This window comes from Natator depressus, chromosome 9 (assembly GCF_965152275.1).
Source record: "Natator depressus isolate rNatDep1 chromosome 9, rNatDep2.hap1, whole genome shotgun sequence".
Taxonomy (NCBI): Eukaryota; Metazoa; Chordata; order Testudines; family Cheloniidae; genus Natator; species Natator depressus.
In genome coordinates, this window is record NC_134242.1 from 11,579,043 (window position 1) to 11,601,525 (window position 22,483).

Here is a 22,483-nt window from a genome sequence, read left to right on the forward strand (position 1 = left end):
GCCTTCCAAAATCTGACAGGGATGAGGTGTGGAGCTTGCTTTCAGAAATCTTAAAAGAGCAACACTCTGATGCGGAAACTACAGAACCTGAACCACTAAAAAAGAAAAATCAACCTTCTGCTGGTGGCATCTGACTCCGATGATGAAAATGAGCATGCGTCGGTCCGCACAGCTTTGGATTGCTATATAGCAGAACCCGTCATCAGCATGGATGCATGTCCTCTGGAATGGTGATAGAAGCATGAAGGAATATATGAATCTTTCGTGCATCTGGCATGTAAATACCTTGCAATGCCAGCTGCAACAGTGCCATGAGAACACCTGTTCTCACTTTCAGGTGACATTGTGAACAAGAAGCAGGCAGCTTTATCTCCCGCAAATGTAAACAACTTGTTTGAGCGATTGGCTGAACAAGAAATAGGACTGAGTGGACTTGTAAGTTTTACATTGTTTTATTTTTGATTGCAGTTATTTTTTTTGTACATAATTCTACATTTGTAAGTTCAACTTTCATATGATAGAGATTGCACTACAGTGCTTGTACTAGGTGAATTGAAAAATACAATTTTGTTTTTTACAGTGCACATATTTGTAATAAAAATAGTGAGCACTGTACTCTTTGTATTGTTATAATTGAAATCAATATATTTGAAAATGTAGAAAACATCCAAAAATATTTAAATAAATGGTATTCTATTGTTGTTTAACAGTACAATTAATCGCATGACAGTCCTACAAATAATGTTTCTGCTAAGTGCTATACAAATACATAGGAAGAGCCATTCCCTGCTCTGAGAGCTTACAGTCTAACTAGATGAGACAGACAAAGGTGGGAGGGGAAAACAGAGGCACTCAGAGGTGAAGTGATTTGCCCACACACAATCTTACAAAAGGTCAGAAGCAGAACCAGGAATAGAACTTAGGTTTGCGCCCCAGTCTAGTGTCCTACCCATAGACACATGCTGTCCTGGTGCTCCCCCCTCTAGTTTACCCTTTGGGAATAGTTCTTGTTTCTAATAATTAAATGTTAGTGGTGGTCCTTCAGCATCAATATGCTAAATACAGAAGTTTGTGTGTGTGTGTTTTTCCCCCCAGGGCTAGGCACTTGGGGAAGCTGTTTGTGAGAGCCTAGAGGGTGGGACTGAGCACATAGACTTGCCCTGCCACTGAGCCCTGACTTCATCTATGGCCCTACTGCAGCGAGAGGGTCCTGGAGCAGTGGGTGCGGGGTGTCAGGGAAACTCATGCTGCTGGATGTCAGGAAGAGAAAGCTGGGGACAAGAGGAGGCAGAGAAATGTTGCTGCTGGGTCAAGACCGTAATAGAACTGCCTTCTATGTCCTATCTTAGGGGGTGATGTGAGGGGGGATGGATGGACAGACTCTCTCATTGTTTTTGAGCACACAAGGAGAACTGTGCTGTTATCTAGGTTGTTGATGAACAACAAAGTTTGGGCCTAATAACACAGCTGAAAACTCTTAGGGTGAAATCCTGGTCCTATTGAAATCAATGGGGAAAACTCCCAGATTGCTAAGATCAACAGAGACTTTCACCAAGTTTCTGATACGGTTTAAAAAAAAAAAAAAAAAAAACCCCACCAGAGCAAACAATCTACCCAGGACATGTCTGTTTCTCGTTTAAAAAGATTTAAACTTTGATCATGTACTATACTAATAAAACACTTTGTGAACAAAGCAATCTACTGATGTACTTCATGATTTAGGCACTTTTATCTGCCATTATCAGGGTATAATTTAGAATCCAATTATTTCAGGTGTTCTGCACCCTCTGAGAGTTGCTAAGTGCCTCCCGTTAAGTTGAAAATGGAAATTCAAGATGCTCAGCACATCTCAGGATTAGCCCTCCAAAGTGGGCCTGAATCAGCCCCACCTTGGGTGAAATCCTAGCCCTATTTAAGTAAATGGGAGGTTTGCTATTGATTTCATTTTTAATTTTGGAGCAAATTGTGTACTTCTTTCTGTATTAAGTCTGATTCATTACAGTTTTGTTATAAACTTGTTACTTTTATTAACTTGTAGATATCTTCTTTAAGATGCTGTCTCTTTTCTTTACAGCTTCTGTATTACGACTGAAGAGCTCAATTATCACTGGAAAATCAATTCCAATTTTGTCCCAGTTATCTGTGTGCATCTTTTAATTTTGAAAACACTTATTGCTTAATATTTGTTGCAAAACAAAACCACTTTAGATATCTGCATTGTGACATCACATAAATATCTAATGTTAATTAAACAGGTGACTGAACTTCAGAGCCAAAGTGTGCTATAGCGAAATATGGAAGCTGGATGGCTCAATGAATGTTGTGTTTTGAATTATAGCTACTAAGCAGTGACATTTGGAAGATTTCCAAGTACCATAGCTTTCTCCTGGCCTGTAAATTGTGGAATGAGCCCAGTTTGCAACATTTATAGCTTAGATGAGTGTTTTTCACCCCAGCACTATCCCTATATTTGTTGGACTTGTCTTTGCAACTGAAATGGATTGTAGACTCATATGATCATTTTCACTTCTTTAGGATACAGGCCCCATGTTTCAAAAAAGCTTTATTCCATTCTTGTCTGCTTGATTTTTATACACAGAAATTTCCTGAGGTGATGAAAATACCAAGAGCATAAATGAATGGAATATTTTCTTTTTTTGGTTCAATTTTCATTGGGAATCCTCTATTAAAAGCAGCCATACTGGTCAGACCAATGGTCCATCTAGCCTAGTATCTTGTCTTTCAACAAGCTGCTTCATAGGGAATTAAAAGAAAAGGGAAATTATAGAGTAATCCATCCTGTCATTCTCTCCAAGCTTCTGGCAGTTAGAGGCTAGGGATGCCCAGAGCATGGGGTTGTATCCCTGTCCATCTTGGCTAATAGCCATTGATGGACTTATCTGTCCATCCTCTATATTACACTGGGGAAGTAACTAGGACTTACCATTATAGCAGGATCAATGCTCCTCCAGGAGCTAAGAACGGTGGGGGCTGTCAGACTAATAATGATTAACCCTTCACTAAAATATTAATCATTTACTAACAATTTATAAATGGAACCTTACTCTGAAGTATGACCACTATTTGTATTCCAGTAGTCCCTAGAGGGGCTAATCAAAATGGGCATCATTGTGCCAGGCATTGCGAGATTAAAGTACTTTATGGATTTCTGTTTTAAAGCTTTAGCTTGCTTCTCATGAGCAGAAGCTACAGCTGATGAAGGACAACCTCTGTTATGGAAGATGTCAGTCTATTTGGTGGTCACAGAATACCCAATGGCACTTTTAACAAGAGACAGGATGTTAACTATGGGATCCAGGCCAAATCCTTATTCTGATAAGTGCATTTTAACTATCTACATTCCAGCAACTGAATAGGATATTCTGCACCTCTTCTTCTCAAATATCATGCATAGTCACTCTAGGGTGAGAAACAGCTGCCTAGTTTCAACCCACAGGTGGCTGTATATGGATTTAAGTGTTCCATATTTTAGCCACATGATAGGGTGGGTTAAGTAATTCATGTATTTTAAAAGTTGCATAATTTATGCATTTGGTTGAGATCTTTAAAGACACTCAGGGGATTTGAACTCACTGGTCCTATTAAAATTAATAGGAATTGAATATCGAAATCCCTTATGCATCTTTGAAAAAAATCTCATTTAACTCAAGGTAGCCTTCTCCCTCTGCAAGGCCACAAAAGGGTCCTGGCCAACAGAACTGCTTTTCACTGGGCATGGCCAGGGCTGTATGTGGAGGGGGATACTCATTCTCTATAGAGCTCAGTTCTACCTGAGCTCTGAGAACAAGAAAAAAAGGTGAAGCTAGACTGAGCGCATCATGTGATAATGCCCTTCCCCCCCCCCAAAAATCAATCACTGAGAGAGTTGCTGTCTTCCAACTCTGAAGAAGGAACTAGGGAGAAAAAAAGAAAAAAGAAAGCAGCAATACTGCTAAAGCTATTCTGGGACTTCCCCAGCCCTCCCTTCATGTCTAGCTTCCTGCTGTAGGTTAAAGAAAATAATACATAATCTCACATTTTTGACCTCTTATTTTTCTTTACAAGATGTTTTAAACAAATTAAACAGCAAAATTATATATCCAGATGGGTCACTGGGTTCACCACTTGTTAAGGTCTGGTCATCATGTGACCTGGAGTAGGATCTTGTCCAGTTGTTTCACTTAGATCATCAAATTCCTCAGAATTTAGATTACCGTTCAATAGGTTTAACATTTTAACAGGAATATCTCCCTTCACGAAGGCCATGATGTGAGCACTTTGCTACTAGGGTCATGCAGCAACTCAAACAAGCATGGAGATAGAAAACAAGTAGCACTGTCAGCTTTGTACAGAATCCCTTGATGAGCCTGAACCTTGTTATAGATTAGGCTGTGATCTCCCCTCAACTCTCCCCATCCTTTTTTTAAAATTCTTTTGATAGATCTCCCTTTGAAATATAAAACACCTGCTATCGCTGCAAAGAAAAGGCTTACTTTACAAAAAATGAAACTCTACCTTTACAAGAGTCATCAGTAGGACTGGAGCCTTTCTGAATTCCACTGAGCCTAAGGAGCCTTTCTGATGTTCTTACTTCATCAGTGAATAAGTTCTCAAATTTGCTTTTCCCATTCTCAGAATTGGTCTTGCAGACATCACCAAGACCTTTCAAATAAGCCTCACATGATGTTGCTACAACATTCCTTTTTTGTGGCAGTTGTAGTGAAGACTTAGAAGAATTTTCAGAACATAATCAACACCTAAACATCTAAAGCCCTCTCAGGAACGGTTTGGTTGAAACACCTCAAATTTGGGCAAACGTCTGTCCTCTTGTCACAGACAACACATACATTTGAAGTGACCTATTTTGAGGATAAAAATCAGACATAAATGGGAATCAAGTCTCAACTTTAACTGTGGAGCGGCTATTGTCTCTTCCTAAATCCAAGCACAATGCAATTCTTATTTCTAAAAAAAAAAATTTTTTTTTTGGATGAACAGGTGTACACATTTTCTCTGTAGCTCCTTTCTTCTTACTGTTTGGAATGCATCAGATGAAACCCAAAATGTGCTCTAAATCCACAGAAATTCCTTCAGTTCTAGAGCACTAACTCTTCCATGTATATGCATGTTTCAGAATACGAAACTGTACCAACCATATTATTTTAAATTTACTTTTTAGTATATACATTAACACTCAAAAATGTGATGAAACACAAATACATATCATGATGAGATACAGACTGCAAAGTTAAATAAAAAGCAGACTTTTTACAGTTTCCGATGAACATAAACTACAATAAGTGCATAGGCCAAATATTTGCTATTTGAGTAGCACAGCAAAAAGGAAAAAAAATGAACATTTTAAAATGATACTGCAAGACTATATTCTCAATACAACAACACATGCATCTTGCTGTGTCTTAAATACTCTTTTGGCCCAATACTAAAATCCCCCCTCCCCCCCCCCCAAGTTGAACAATGTATTATACCACAGAACCTTTATCCATAGAATGACAAACTAATTACAGGGCAATATTTTTTCTCTAGCTAATAGTTATTTCAAAGGATAGGAATTGTCTCCATTTTAAGAGATTTCAAGTAAATACTTGGGGTATCCATGTTCTCCTCTTGATGCAGGCACAATTTCCATTAGTTTTAAGGGAATAACATGTGGGAACCAAGAGCAGAATACACTCTCTTGGGCTCTATTCATCCAAAATTCTTGCAGCTGTGAGTACCAGTTATGAGGACAACATGAAATCTACTTTCAAAATTCCAAACACAAGAGTCTTGGAAGTCAGTTTGTGGTCAAGTGTTCCATTCTTTACCAAATATGGAGGCATAGAATTCTTCCCCCTGTTGATGGGCACATAGGAAATATCGACCTCTTAAGTCAGTGGACTTTGACAGTCATGCTCTGGATATTGAGTTATCACTAGTAGGAAGGGGAAACTTTACAAGAAATTAAAGCAGTTTTGAGACCATGGTGGCCTTAAGGCAGAAAAAGATTAGACCTTTTCCACTAAAAATACAACATTAAGACAATTTTGGCCAGTTGATAATCTCGAGGAATCCAAGAAAATTAAAATCAAGCCTAGAGATGGATTACATGTATTTGCAGCTATGAAGAATCAGGTTTGGGCCCTCATGAGCTAGGAGAGCAGTACAGGCATATAATGATTATTAAAGATCAAGTCTTGCCCAACTTGTCTCTCCACAGCCTGAGCTATTCAATAAAACAGGGCTACTGGGTATGACCACGGATTGGATAATTTCAGATAGTGGGCAAGATTCTCAGATACTGTAAATCAGCATAGCTCCACTGAAATATGGTGCTACCATAATTTACATCAAATGGGGATTTGGGCCAGATTATTTAATAGGATCCATGAGACGTGAATTTTTTTTTTTTTAACTTATTACCTCTAACGAACACATTAGGGTGAAAATAAGGGCACTTAAAATGTAAGATGTGTTGTGAAGCATGGTTCAGCATCAAATTTTGTGAGCACTGGCACAAGTGGTTGTGTTATAAAAACAAAATGAACTATCCCAAGTAACGTTCCCCTGGAGGAACCTCTTCTATCAAGATTTTGCCTAATTCCTGAACAAATGGTTTAAATTTGTAAACTAGATTTTGTTTTGTTTTTTAAAAAAAAAGTTTTGTTTTGTATATACTCTTATTTTTGGCCACAAGGGCTAACTGACATATCTCATGCCTTTAGAATTCTGTGCCCCAGGATACTCAGAATTCAGATGAATGTTCTACTCCCAATGCTATGTCAAGAGCACAGCCATCTTTTCCGAGATCAGATTTCATAAAGCACCCAACTGTCATCATAGAATAGGGAGAGAAACTCTTCTTAAGAGAAGAGAGCTTTCTTTAAACTAGTGAGCTGCAGAGATCCTTGAAGTCTTAAAAACAGAAGCAAAAAAAGATAAGACCACAGCACTCCTGAAATTGAGACCGGAATGAAGCTGGTTAATAGAAAACAAGTATTTGGAATTATAGGTGTTTTACCAGCCATTTAGTGTCACCAGCTTGCAATCAGGAACTTTCACAGGGCTTGTCTACACTTGGTATGCTATAGAGGCACAGTTGGGCCACTATAGAGCTTCAGTGTAGACATTACCTATGCTGACAGGAGGGATTCTCCTGTCAGTGTACGTACTCCATCTCCCTGAGAGGTGGTGCCTACATCAACAAAAGAATTCTTCCATCGACCTAGTGCTGTCTATGCTGGGGTTAGGTTGGTTTAACTATGCTGCTCAGGGGTGTGGATTTTTCACATCCCTGAATGAAATGGTTAAGATGACTCAATTTTCTAGTGTAGACCAGGCCTTAGCAAGAGAATAAATTAATTTTCATGTGTCACATGGACAGGCAAACAAAGACTGGAGAACCTTTTTCCAATGAAGGGCCTAATTCTGATAGCTCATATGCTGCTGTGAATTAAGAGTAACTCCACTGAAATCAGAGTTATACCAGTGTAAAGTGACATCAGAATTACTGGAAGCCCAAAGTCTCTACTAGGTCTGGCTCTTGCACACAAACAAAAGGTTTCTACACCTAGGCTCAATTTCTGATTAGTTTGTCTGATCAGTGGAGACCTAAAAACATGACATCTGCAGAGTGCAAAACATTTTGGACAGATAGAGCCTTATATAAATGGAGACAACTTTGACCAAAGAAAAAATAAATACAAAATCACTATTGTTATGAAATATATTGCAACAGTAATTGGGCTTCAATCATCTGCCACACAGTGTCCACAGCTGTATAGTATTTGTATAAAAAGTGTGGTTCTTCATTCAAGTAAAACCTTAAAAAAATGAAATATGGAAGTTGTATTTTTAAACAAAAAACCTTAGAAGCAGCATATCACAATCCTCTCCAATACCATAGAGTTTTCTTTAAATTGAAGCATTCTAAAGATGTCTGACCTCACAATACATCATAATTTCAAGTGGCTTTTTTGTTTTTAAACTGGTCCAGCCCAGGTCTGTAACCTGTACAGACATGAAAAACAGGAGGAAATCACAATTATTGTTCAGCGCAAATATTGAGCATGTCAGTTATAAAATGACAAAGCAAATAAAATGTCCCCAAAATTAACAAACACGGGCTACTGACCACTATGGGGCTTAGATGGCTTTACATTTAAAAAAAAATAATAATAACCAGAGGTCATCATATACAAAGTTCTTTACATGCTGGATAATTCTGACAGTGCCCTTAATATCTAGGCTTTTTATATTTTTTCCACAAGATGCCAAACCACTTACAGTTTTGGTTTTGTTTAAATGCTTTTTATGAAATTAAATTATACTGATAGATGGTATTTTACCCATGAAGAAACTACTGATGCACTTCTTAAGAACAGAAAAGTATGCATATGTAAGTCAGTACAGGAGTTTCTTCTGCAACTTTTTGGAAAACAAATATATTTCAAGAAAAAAAAAAAGCAGCAGCCTGTTTTGTCATTAAAACAAATGTATAGTTTCACAGTTGGAAAAAAAATTAGTTACATTGTTTTACAATTCAATACATATTCCCTAAGTCACTTTTTTCTAATGGCTCTGTAATAAAGTGTAAGGACAAATCCTGGGCTCCTGGCTCTGATCAGACTCCTACTACTATTGGCTTCTATGGGAGTTTTGCTGGAGCAAGATGCTTAGATTCAGTCCAAGCACAAAATCAACTATTTTAGTGTTTGCACAGCTGGTATTCAGAACAAAGGGAAAATTTTCAGACCTCTATTCAGGTTAAATGTCAACTGTAAAAAAAACTATTTAAAAAAATCAAATTCCAAACAGTCTCTAACAAAATCTACAGCTCAGTCACCAATGCATTCATGATCCTTTTTCTGTAGCTGAGATAGTGGGTTTAATTCTCTCACACACACCAGTCTAAGTTAGGAGTAACCCCATTAAAGTCAATGGACTCATATCTGTATAAAACTGGAGAATACCACTTAGTATATTTAGGGTCAACTTTTTTTCTTTAAATATACTCTCTTGTTACTATGAACAACTGTTTCAAGCCCCACATCTCCATCCATTATCTTCCCATGCTTCCATTTTCTTTGTTTAATTCTAAAGTTACCCCAAGCCCTATTATACCTGGGTTGGCTACTCAGTTTGCTTTCTTCTAGCATGCACATAAGAACTCTTTTATAGCTTGTGCAGTGGTTGGTTGCTGTAACTCTTGAAGTATTGGGCCTGATTCTTCACAGCCCTGCAACAGGTGCACAGTGGATACAAACACTACCATTCTAATATGACAGCATTTAACACAAGGTGCAAAATATGGAGAATCAGGCCCATAAGATCCAATAAGTTTGAGGACCTTTTAATTCGGGTCCTAAAAGGCATCTCTCTACAGGGCAATATGTTGTCTCAATACAAGAGGAATCATAAGGATAATTAACGTAGCACTTAATGTGGCACTTGAGTAACACACATCTCTGTTAAACCATGAATTACAGCGCTCAGGGTTTCAGATTTGTATCATTTAACTGAATTTCTTTCTGTAACTAATTTCCAATTTTAAAAACTCTAGAACATTAGAGGGGGTTGACTGTAGACTAATAATAAATACAATAAGGGTAGTTATGTTTAGTAACTACAACTGAGTGAAAACATTCACATCTGAGCAAAGGGACATATGAATTCTGCTGGATTGCTCTAAAATGTTCAGTAGAGATAAGACTAGCCATATTTCCCCACTCAAATCTTAGTATTTCTTTGTATTTTTCATGAAGTGTTTTACCACATGATTTAGTACCTGTGTGTTCAATAACTAACTGTAGGAATCAAATGACTACAAAATTGTCTTAAAAGACCAAATAAAAGCCTTGGCTTTACAATCCCCAATTCACTGCTATCCATGTCTTCTATAATATAATTGATTGCACATTTTTAAAGAATTACAATTTGCTAAATGAATCCAACCACTCAATACTTCATAAATACAGCCTGTACAAAGTACAGTTTATTTATAAAGTTATATTCTAATACCAACTGTCAGCACATTTATATTACATCTGGTATTGCACTTTTTTTTGAGTGGCACCGACACATACGTGTCTGTCTGTGTGCATGTGTGCATGCATGTGAATAAACCCATCCGCCTCAAACTCCTGGACTTTTGGAATTCACTTCAAATGCTGTGAATCTAACAAGTTTAAAACACTGGAGTAAATATCATCCTCAGAATCCTGGGTTTAGCAAGTTATTGTCAAAAATATTTAAGAGTTTATAAAAAAGTGTTTCAGAACATCAAGTTCTGCCTGCAGCTGTGAATAAGGACAATCTAAGAACCTCTGGTAGTCTTGATACTTGCAAAAACTGGTGCCCAACAATTAGATTTTTCTCTCACTTGCATTCTCACACAGAGCATACAAGAAAGCCAGAGTGCATGTGCAAGAGCATGCATGCTATAAAATATTTGTTTGGCAGCTCTATATGCTGTGAGCTTTCCGAAGTGTTTGCTATAAGTAGCTGGTGATCATTTTGAAAATCCAAACTTATTTCTCATGTGTTGGTTATAGGGATTAAGCAGCTGCTTTCAAAGGAGCAGGAAAGAACAGAAAGAGAGAGAAAAGGTGGACCCAGAGGCTGAGAGTTTAACCATACATTCCTTGAACAGCCAGCGTATCACTTAGGCCCTGTTTACACTTACCAGTAGATTGGCAATGCTGCGATTGATACAGCGGTGCTGATTTAGTGGGTCTGGTGAAGACCCACGAAGTCGATGGCAGAGCGCTCTCCCATCGACTCCTGTATTCCAGCTCCCTGAGAAGAGCAAAGTAAGTCGGCGGGAGGGCATCTCCCATCAACATAGCATGGTGTAGACACCGTGGTAAGTCGACCTAAGCTATGTCAATTTCAGTTACGTTATTCACATAACTAAAGTAGCGTAACATATGTCAATTTACCATGGTATTGTAGACCAGCCCAAAGTAATGTTAAGAATATTGCCTGAGATTCTTTGAAGAAACTTGGGCCAAGTTCACCTGTGGCACAAGTGGATATATCTCCCACTGATTTCAGTGGTACTTGTATACTCTTTCACCAGGGTTGAATTTGGTCCTATGATTACAACTGAACACCATCAGAGACATGATGGACAATGAGAGTCTTGGACAGAGAGAACTGGGTTGCAAAATTAAATGAGTGAATATGGGACAAATCATGTAAATAAAGAAAATATATTAATAGTTCCTATTATATAAATAGCCTTTATAAAAATAATCTTTCAATAATTTTAATAACTAACCTTTTGCTAGGCTCTGGAAAACATGTGTGAAAAAATCTATTGTGTTCAGATTAGATTAAATCAAATCCCAAAGTGAACACTACAATGTTTTGTTGCACTAAACCCTATCCTGCCCATTCAATTTCTAAGCCAGTCATTTTGGATGGTGGGGACCAGAGTTTCTTCATGAAGCTATAAACTGCATCCCTACAAATACTGTCCAGGAGAATACCATATAGTAGGCTTATTTCCTACTTCTTTCACAATGGTGCAGATGATGACAGACCCAGAAGTCAAAGGTTCAATTAAAACCAAAATATATTATGCCTATGACTAAATTTAAAGGAACTGTCCCCTCACTTTAATCTTTTAGATCTTTGAGCTGAAATTGAAGGAGTTTTCAACACTATACCTACTATTTAAATAGCCATGAAAACACTAAGTTTTCTTCCTTTTCAACTCTTTGAAACCCTACATAATCTTTAAAGTGATACTAGACCTACTGTAATATGTAATGGACTATTTTTGATGATAGCATGTTTTCCTTTTCCCAAATTATCCAAATTAAAAGCAAACAAAAAAACTCCTGCCAATCTTTCAAGTTTACCTTTTTGGGCTTAAGGCATAATATGAAATTGCACATCACACGAAAGCTTAATTTTGAAGTGTACAGTTTAGTGCTATCTGAAACCCCGTTTTTTTTACATTATTTTTGAAAAATGTCTGAATATTTCATCTCTGCTCTTGCTGAAAATTCTAATGTCATCGTCTGTGGTTTGTGCAATTCCTATGCAACCAGTCTTTGCTGCTGACAAGTATTAACAGTGCAGTGTAGCACCCATAAGTGGGCGATGAGTTTTTTAAATTCTTCACTTTCATTTCAGTTCAAGGCATGTTGCTTTATTGTGTGGAAGATCCAGTCCATTTTCGTTGTCCAGCCACCATGATGAGCATCATTCATCTGCTTCATGAAATATTCTAGAGCTTCTTGTTCACTTTTGTCCAGTGCAAGCGTCTTTCGAATGTACGCAATATCATCAAAAGACTGTAATTCTGGCATTCCTGAGCCAAGCATCATGGAGAAGAGATTTATGAAGAGATTGGCATGCTGCCGAATTGCTAAGTAAGCCTTATAACACATCTCCTGAAACCTTGAAAAGAAAGACAAGAGTTGGTTGGTTCAAGATACTGGATCCACAACTTTCATTTTTTGGAGGCAACAGAAGGAGAGAGGCAGAGCGTGTCTTCACCAGACACGCTATGGTGGTGTGTCTATATCAGTGCAGCTGAGCCAATACAGCGCTGTAGTGTAGATTTTCCCTTAGATTAAGTTCATTTTCAAGTCATTTTTCAGTGACTAATTGATACCAGGTAAATTGGAGACAGGCCTTCGCTTCTAAATCCCTGTTTTCAGTTCATAAGCTTTCTCAAAAGGTGAATTATTTAGGAACGTTTAAGGAAATTCACTGAGACATTTGAATTATGCAAGTCTAAAAAGAATATGTTTTAAGCATTGAAACAAAATTGCTCATGACCAGTAAAATTAATCAAGGTTAGTTGTAGTTCTAACACTTGAGTAAAATTACATTTTTAACCCAGTAACCCTACTTGGTTATGTATGTGCCCGATCCAGCAAAGTCAGTAGGAGTAGTGGATCAGCACCTTGAAGGATCAGGCCCACAGGACTTGAGTGCCGAGAACCATAAAAGATCTATCCTGGGTGGACGATTTGGAAGAGATGTGTGTCCCCACAACTGAATTAATGCAGAATTGTATGCCTGCGGTATGCTTCTTTGTTACATTAAGCTCTACATGTACCTGTACAGGGTCTTACAGCACATAGCTTGGTTCAAGTCAAAGGCCAGAGTATTAAAGATCATTGGTTCTTTATTATATCTAGGACAGAGATTTTGCTACAAGATATACCCAAATATATTTAATCAGTTTTTGTATATTTTCATTTATGTGAGATAACTGCTCAATTAAAAAATGGCTTACCTTTCAAATTCCCTCGTTTTGGTACATTCTTGGGCTCCTTTACTGATCACTATTAAGAAATCTTGCGTTAAGACAAATGGCACACGCTCTCGTTTGTAACCAAATTTTTTCTTCTTGTGATCAAGGAAGTGTCCAAAATCAATGTGAAACAGCTTTAAAGAGGAAGAAAATGGTTACATATTTTAAAATTATTCTGCATATTTAAACAGCTTTCATAGTAATATCAGTTCATCTAATTTTTGCTTGGATTTTGTGATCCAAACACCAATATGCCATACAATTAGTGTCTATACATCAGACAAATGGAAGATGACATATTACATTCGCAAATATTTGTAGAGAGAGATGTTTCTGCAAAATAGTATCTTACTTGTCCATCATCTTTCACCATGATGTTACTATTGTGACGATCACCAATTCCCAATATGAAGGTAGCAACACAATAGCCAGCGCAAGAGCGTGTAAACAAATCAATAGCTGCATCATACCTGTTGAAAACAAACACTGGAGGCATTATTCTTCTGAAGTTCTAACACCACAGAAGTGCAGAAATAACATGCATGTAATGAAAGATATGTGTATACTAGCTAATTGAAGCCACGCAAATCAAGACTACTTGGATTTTATCATTGAACTGAATCAAAAAGCTAGGTAAAGATTCAGCATTCTTGGAATACAACAATACCTGGAATAAGATCAAAAAATAATAATAAACTCACTGTTAGAGCAACTTTCTTAAAGACAAAAGAAATTTTCACTCTGATAAGCTACTAATGCAAATTCAGATTTAAACCATGTATTTGTGCAAGTGTATATCTTAAATTGCCAATTTTTTGCCAACTGCTGCATTGTCACAACGATATCACACAATGCCTTAACCTCAAGAGGAGAGCTATGGATAGCAAAAATACCAGGCGTGGAGTATCGTTGTATGACTTAGTTTCCCACTTCAAGAAGGGGGGCATGAAATATTTCTGTTTTGAGGCCTCCATCAAAAAAAAAAACAAAACAGGTGAATTAAAAAGGAGAGTAAGTAAATGAAAAGTAAAAACTCACATTTCTCCTTTGTTTTTGTCCTTGAGCCACTGATGTAATGTGTGGCTATTGAACTGCAATGCGCCCTTTAGACCACCTTTACACTGAATCTGCATAATTGTGTGAGAGCTTCTCACCACTTCAATAAGTCCCACACAATCACCAATAGACAAACAGCCATAAGGCAACATTCTGGAAGAAAAAAAAATTTTTTATAAAGAGCAAGTTTTCAGACAAAGCATTTTAAACAGTACAAAATATGCATGTTCTGTTAGTAACCTTATTCAGATCAATATCATCTATTATTGGATTTACTTCATAGGGTTCTGCTGAAAATACATTTGAAAACCCTACAGTTGTATTATCAGAAGTGTTGAGAAAAAAAGTGTGCAAGAACACTAGAGTTCAATAATGTGCCTGATAATGCGGCCACTGCATCTGACAATTTATTTCCTAGTTTTATACTGGGAAAAGATTTAAGCTGAAAATTACTAGTGGTTTCCGCAATATCTCTGAATATTATAAATAATCATTAATGGAACTTTCAAAATGTAGGTAGATTTATTAAGATATATTTCTGTACACATCTTCAGGCTTTAATACTAAGGGCAGGACAGTCTCCAGACTTTAAAAAAGGGAACATTCAGCACAACCTGAGTGCTACCAGAAACGCATAATACAGAATAAAGCTTAAGTAAAGCCTGCTTTACGAAAACCCCACGTGAAATTTTAAAAATACATTTCCAGACCTATTACCTGTCAATATTATAAAATGGTAATGGAAACCCATGTACCGCAACAATGCTAGTCTTACTGATGGCCATTCCCTGGAACTAGACTGAGGCCACCAAAATAAATTTGCACATGAGGCACAGATCAGTTTATAGACCCCAATATTTTGGATATCTTGAAGCTATAAAAAAAAGTTACAGTATAACATACAGAAACATGCTTACAAATCATTTTAAGTATTAAATTTGTTTTTCATGGAAAAGGAAAGGAACCATATGTAGTAATTAGGTTAAACAGAAAACATTAAGAATGGCACTTGAGAATACTCTCTGTTGCTCACCGAAGATCAAGACCCTGATTTTGCCAGATGTTTTCCATAATTCGAATGATCTGAAGTGTCAGCATGTCCTGACGTAAATCTGAAATATTCAAGTACATTCAGATGTTGTGGATTTTATAAGATTAGCATGAAAGCTTTTTGTAACATGCCATTTTATTTATTTTCCCCCCAATATATTTTAGAGTGGGAGAGTAGGTTGTGTATCTCACTAAAGTTATGTTCTCTAAAATGTATTATCATTATGCAGAAGTCAAAAGCAACCTTTAATATTTAAGGATTAATGTAAAAGAGTTAAGGTAGTTTCAAGACAGATTAGTAATATACAACTTTAAAATCTGCGTGGATTAATGAGACAGACATCAAACATGGCTTTACAAATGAGAGAAAATATTCTAAAGCATTTTAACATTTGAATAGTATTACAGTTAAATAATGTTGTGATAATGTTGTAAGCACAGAGTGACCCTACGAAAATATTAGGCAAATCAATTTCAATACTACGGAAAGTACAGTGCATACACGAGTCATGTTCTAAGAGGAAAAACAGTTCAAAATACTGTTATAAAAGAGAATGAGTGTTTGAAAAAGCATAGCCTAGGAGCACAGCTACAAAAATACTGTGCATGTGTTTGTCTGTTCATTTTTTACATACCTGTTTCTTTAGAAACTTAAATTAGCAAAGCCAAACAAGGTATGTGTATTTCTTTAACATGTATTCTATAAATTATTTATAAAAAACTTTAAGTCAACAGGCAAGGTATGAGAAGAGAAGCTTATGTATAAACACACAAAATATGTTAATCAGGATATGCATGTATTTTGTGCCCTTACCATCTCCATTTTTAAAGATGATTTCATTGTTTTGAAACAACAGTTCAGACATAATATCTGGGTTTTCCCAGTTCAACCACAGTGGCCTTTTTGCAGAGGACATAATCCTGCACTCCTCAAGCCTACAAAAAGATAAGATTTCTTCTAAATAAGTGTATTGTTGACATCAGTGAATGGTGCTTTTGTAGTATTCCTGCTCTCTTTACCTTTCCTTCCCCCAACATTTATGGCTGATATAACACTATGATGGGCCGAGATGGACAGTTAACAACCAGTTTTCATTCTTGAGCCTTAAACTTAAAGCAAGAACTTGCACTAGCTTGTGCTGCCTGACAAGGGAACTGGGTGTATATAATCTTCAGGCAACATCACTTCTGGCCAAATAATAAGGTTCCTCACAAAAAACTGCAAGCATTATTCTGTGGTCATTTAAAGTTGTTCTACTGATGCTACAGGCTGAAGGTTAAAAAAAGGTATCCACTATGCAATTTTCTTAGTACATTTGCAAAATTTTAAAATCTTTTCCAAGATGCACTAATTTCAGAAAAATGGTCTACTTAAATATTTTGATAAATTCCAAAAGGGAAAAACATACCTGAGATTTCCCAGCTGATGAGCAGGGTTAAGAGGAGAAATAAAGCCTTGTAAAGCATCCATGAAATCTGGCCGCCTCATTTGTTCAACAAGAAACTTCATCTGTACCTGAAGGGTAATCACATTTAATTTGAGAGCTTTTTGATGATATGAGAAAGATGTACATACATGCTGGGTTTTAATTTTGATTTAAGATGTAATTTTGTGTAATGCAAGTGTTGAAAAACAAACAATCCCACATTCGCCACATATCACCAGAACTGAAGCATTATTTTCATATTACCTGAAAATAGTTGTATGACATAACTTCTATTCAAATGACGTACTCAACTGGCCAACAACAGTGGGTACAGTAAAAATATTTTATTACCTACTGGAGTAAACAATATCACACTATTTTAACTAACCAAGTAAAGACCCAATTCTTATTAAACTACTTTTAAACATATTTAATTCTTGTATTCTGATAACAGTAATACCTTTTGTGTCTCATCCTTCTTCTCCTGCTTGAGAATATCTGTGAGGTTTATCAGTTTCTCCATAGCCTCCACCTGCCTGCTCAAATGTTTTAGGTACATCCCACATGCTCGACAGTAGGACTCCAAAAGTAAACCAAATCTCTGGCTTACATTCTTATTGTGCATTTCAGACCTATCAAAAGAGAACATTTACAGGTAAAAGAAGAACATTTACAGGTATTACTGTTTAGGACTGATGCTGTCCTTAAGCCCTTTCTCTCAGTTGGCACCATTTCCAAGGGACAGGCCTACAGTTGCACTTCTCTCAGAATGGAATTCTACAAATCAGCCCACTTTTAGACAACAGACCAGGCTTACAGCACCTCCTGCTTATCACCTGTATTACCTCAGCAGGTCCAACTGGTTTTGGTCTCTGCTGTAGACCCCACTCTGGGAGCTGTGATCCCCTGGTAAACACAGTGACAGAACAGCTTGTTCAAAACAGTATGATTTATCCATCCACAGGAACATCATAAGCAGAGAGAAAAGGTTTAAAAATAACTAAAGCATACAGCCTTGCCCAAACGTAGCATTTACCTCATGCAACTAGGTAGGCCCAATTTAGCCTTGACACCCTTCCTGTTTTCCCAGGGACCAAGTTACTGCCTGCTTCTCTGCAGAACCTCAATCCCAGAGGTGGGAAAACTATGGCCCGCGGGACCGTCCTGCATGGCCCCTGAGCTCCCAGCCCCTCCCCTACTGTCCCCCCTCCCCCACAGCCTCAGATCACCGCACTGCCAGCGCTCTGGTCTGTCGCTCCTGCCGGGGAGCGCAGCAGCATGGTCACGAGCTTCTACTGCTCTGAGTGGTATGGTAAGGGGGTGGGGAACGGGGGGGTTGGATTGTTCAGGGGCCAGGCTGTTACGGGAGGCACAGCCTTCCCTACCCCGCCATCCATACAGTTTTGCAACCCCGATGTAGCCCTCGGGCCAAAAAGTTTGCCCACCCCTGCTCTATCCCTATGACTCAGAAGCTCAGCTTTTCAACTATATTCAATCTCTGTTTGAAAATTCCTGCATTGAAACCCTAAAGGTGTCAAGTGGAGCTCTTGCACTCCCCTGCAATGGGGTCTGTGAGCCCATTTCCACATTAGTGAAGGTGCACCTCCAAGGAATTATCAGCTCCACTGTCCATTTGAGTACTGTCCATCGGGATTGTCTACACTCAGCCATTCACTTTTGGTTCCTAGAGAAGTAAGTTAACTATGGCTGATTTAACTTAGTTGCCCTTCAGCCAGCAGCACAGTAACTTCAAAACCCACAGGGTGTGTATGTATGTATGTATGTATGTATATATATAAATAAATAAATAAAAGTATTCATAAAATACATATAATTCCCACGTTCTTCACAACAGGCAATTTTAAAAGGCTCTTGCATATAAAAGTAATTTGAAATATCTTAAATTTAGAAAGCAAGCAATGGAGATGAGCTAATTATCTACAGTTCACGTGGAATTTGCTGATAATCACACTGTACACACCCAGTTACTAACTACTCAGCAATCTTAATTTAAATTTCAACATCATGCACCACCTATTTTTTAAACTTTTCATTATACTTTCAGCAGTGATTTAAATACAAAAGACAAAGTGGAACAATGATCATGACATAGCATCACAGGACTAGAAGGGACCTTGACAGTCATCTAGTCCAGTCCCTTGCACTCATGGTGGGGATTACGTATGATATAATGCAACAACAAAGGTCTAATCATTGGAACAGAATAAGTACACAGTAAAGCCAGAGCGACTGCTTCAGTAAACATTAACTAGAGGACAGGAAAGATTGAAAGAAATAGAAGAGGCTAAAGGAGGAAGACAAATGAAGAATGGTGGTCTTAAAGGGGAGCATACTTTCTTACTTAGTGATACTAAATGCAATAAGGAGGTACTGAACAAAAATAATAATTAAAAGTTATTGATCTTTGTATAAACCTTCCACTGAGAATAGTAGATCTATTGTGGATTGAGGGAGTAGGGGGCCCTAAATTTATACCCTCAGCCCATCAGAGAAGGAATTCAGCTCTCTTCAGTGACTGAGCATGACATTCCTACCTTAGATACAATGCTGGCTACTACAAAAAAACATATATATCAAAAATAGGTAGTTCATTATCTTCTGTATCTTTCCAAACTTCTAGACACCTAAACTGACTACAGATTTGAGAACTAATTTTGTCTGGGGAGTCATGCTGCTTATATAGAAAACAAAAAACAAAAAAACCTTATAGTAGTAATAGCTTAAGAAAAAAGAACATTTTAGTCTGACATTTCATACCCCTAACTACTGTGGTACAGCTTGGTGGAAACCCACCATTACCCAAAAAAACTTCCCAAACAAACTTACTTTAAGTGCCAAAAGAAAAAGTGTCCTATCCTTTGATTGGTCAGTGCCTTCTTGAGTAAAAATCTCACCAGCAGATTATCCAAATATTGCTCATATTTCAGAACCTATTTATGGGTAAGAAGAAATGAGAATTTGGAACTGTAGCTTTCATTTTGCAAATATTCCCATGGATAATACACATCCAGACACATACTACATAAAAGAAGAGCCACATTCTAGAAAAGGATTTTATAACTCAAGAATGTCTGGCCCTCATACTTTAGGGTTTGTAAATGTTAGCAGGCATTGTTCCAACCCTGCTTAACAGTACACACACTGGATAAGGTCCAAACTTACCACCTATCTGACATTTCCTTTATTGTTAACTTAACTGACACCAACCAAATTTTAGGGTCATTTTGCTAAGATTTCTAGAATTGCCTCTTCAGGGAGCCTGCCCAGTCCATGCTACAGAAAGATAAATGGTCTGGCTGCCAGTTTGAATCAGCAGAACAGCTCTGTATCTCCTTGCAGGGTCCTAACAGCTCTCATCCTATTTACAGTAAAATAAACCAGGTTTGATATTTCAAGATTGCAACTACTATATTTATTATCTATTCCCCAGAATCATTCGGGAATTACTGTTGTCAAGATTTCTTCTCTTTCTTCTTGCTACATCAGATTTAGGAAGCAACAATTAAAAACAACTGTCAACAACAAATATACATAACCTCTAATTTAACAGAACAAGCTAGGGTACCTGTACTAGCTGGATTAAGTACTGAGACAGTTTGTCATCTGTCAAATACTTCTCCAGACACCGAACTGCAAATGCTCGCACCATTGGGTCAGGATAATTACAGTCCAAAAGCTCCATTGCCTGCTCTGGTTTGATTGGAGGCCAGTCTTTCACCAAGCAGTACATCTGTGTGGAACAAAAACGGCAGCCTAACATAATCCAGACATGTTAAGCAGTTGCATGGACAAAACAATAATTGTGAAATAGACCCATGTAAGACCAGCAATCATTTTCCTGTTTATAAACTGAATTTACTCTTTGATCTCACAAATGACTAACTTGATGGAAACGACAACCTGCTAAATATTTTATCCACTATAGAAAAATGCTATAATAAGAACTACAACCTCAGTCATTCCATAGTCAGTAATGTCAACCCAGCGTAACTCACTGGTCAGCAATACATCAGGGATTGAACCAGGGACCTCTAGAGGTAAAAGCATAAGTCTCTTGAACTAAACAGTCAGGCTCTGGAACCATCATCTGTGGATCAGGCACAGAGCGGGACAGAACACAGAACAACCAATGGGTTGCACGAGCAGAACATATTCTAACTAACGATTGCTCACTTTCATGCAAGTTGAAGAAAATCATTTTTAAAAATCAAAGATAAACTGTGTTTAAAAATGTCTTTTAGTGAAGTTTCTTGAACGTAGTATATTACCTGGGCTACTTCATCTCTAGAGTTCCATTTAACAGACAAAAGTAGTTTGGGTAGAATTTCTGGGGTATACACACAATAGTGTCTGTAAAAGAGAAAAAAATGTAACTTGCATATACAAACTAGAGATAAACAGTAAGTAGATTTACTTTGATCACAGCAGACTATGGCCCTCAATCCTGAAATATTATCTACCTTTATGCCTGCAGAGTCCCACTGAAGTCAGCAGGGCTCTGCATAGGCACACGTATCTGTCCACGCAGGTAAGTTTGCAGAACTGAGGCACATAATGGATTACTTCTATCACCAGCTTTCCTCCACAGGCGTATAAAACTAATATATGCTTTCCTAAAATGCTAACCACAGCAAGGAGGAACATATTGAACAACAGGCCAGAATTCAAGTCAATTATGTGTTTTATGAAATTAGAGAATTCCAGAACCCCATCTTTATGATTCTGTATACCTGTGGCTCCAAAGGAAGTCCTTCTCTTGCTCAGTAATTTCAGACAGAGGGTCTCGTGTACAAATTGCACGGAGTTGCTCTTTGTCACTTTCTCTTAATTCATTATCTCTAGCTAGCCTGTTACTCTGTAAAAGAAAATGGTACATTATCCTTCCACACACTTCTGCTCTCACGCAAGCTACATACATGATGTAAACATAGTATTTTTATATAGTGTAGCATCATTTATACTCTATTATTAAAAATCTGTTGGTTGTTTCTTTCAATCAGAGTGCAGCTCTGTATTATAGTTTAAAAAAGATTAAACAGTGCTAGCTTTATAGTGTTTTGATTTTTGTAATTGCTTACGACCACGGGCAGAGATATCATTCCAAAGAAATTAGTTGGATGGAGGGACAATAGCAGTTGGCACACTACCATCAAATGAGATTCTAGCAAGAGCCCCATAAACCACAAGATGAAAGTGACAACCCCATCCCCATTTAGCAAACTATTCAGGAAATCTGCTGGAAAGGGGCAGTGAAAAAGCCAAGACTGGAGAAGCAGAGTGTGGGAAAAAAAATATGTGAATATGAGGTCTGAGAGGAAGTGTATAACATGTCCAGGAAACTTGGAAAATCAGGGGGAGAGTTTCAAATTGATTTCCAATGTGACTGTAAAGCCAGTGTTCGTTAATGCTGAACAGATTCCCCAAAAGAGTAGGGACACTCAAAGTAACCCTCAGGGGAGCTAGGTGCATCCTGCGATTGAGTTCATTAAGCGTCATTTCATGTGTTCAGAACCTGTTACATAGATGCATTTTATAGATACAAAATCAAATAAACCAGCTTGGTCACCCATGACTCCTTTGCCCCTTCTTTCTTTCTCCGATAATTTACTAACTTTTAGTCTATGGTTGGTGTAAAACGTCTTCATTTTACAGC

The 22,483-nt window shown here is 37.6% G+C and overlaps 1 protein-coding gene across 1 annotated transcript in view; it reads right to left on the reverse strand.

Annotated features, from left to right (window-relative positions):
- Positions 1-4,947: 4,947 nt before the first annotated feature.
- PIK3CA (phosphatidylinositol-4,5-bisphosphate 3-kinase catalytic subunit alpha) overlaps positions 4,948-22,483 on the reverse strand; it is a 74,459-nt gene continuing 56,923 nt past the window's right edge. Inside the window, exons 11-22 of the mRNA XM_074963538.1 lie at positions 21,561-21,685; positions 21,099-21,180; positions 20,396-20,560; positions 19,657-19,760; positions 17,270-17,441; positions 16,792-16,898; positions 16,197-16,318; positions 15,366-15,444; positions 14,315-14,485; positions 13,629-13,746; positions 13,259-13,410; positions 4,948-12,411 (exon numbers count right to left, since the gene is read on the reverse strand). Of these exons, the coding sequence (XP_074819639.1) occupies positions 12,141-12,411; positions 13,259-13,410; positions 13,629-13,746; positions 14,315-14,485; positions 15,366-15,444; positions 16,197-16,318; positions 16,792-16,898; positions 17,270-17,441; positions 19,657-19,760; positions 20,396-20,560; positions 21,099-21,180; positions 21,561-21,685 (1,668 nt within the window). The 3' untranslated portion in view covers positions 4,948-12,140. The remainder of the gene's footprint in view (positions 12,412-13,258; positions 13,411-13,628; positions 13,747-14,314; positions 14,486-15,365; positions 15,445-16,196; positions 16,319-16,791; positions 16,899-17,269; positions 17,442-19,656; positions 19,761-20,395; positions 20,561-21,098; positions 21,181-21,560; positions 21,686-22,483) is intronic.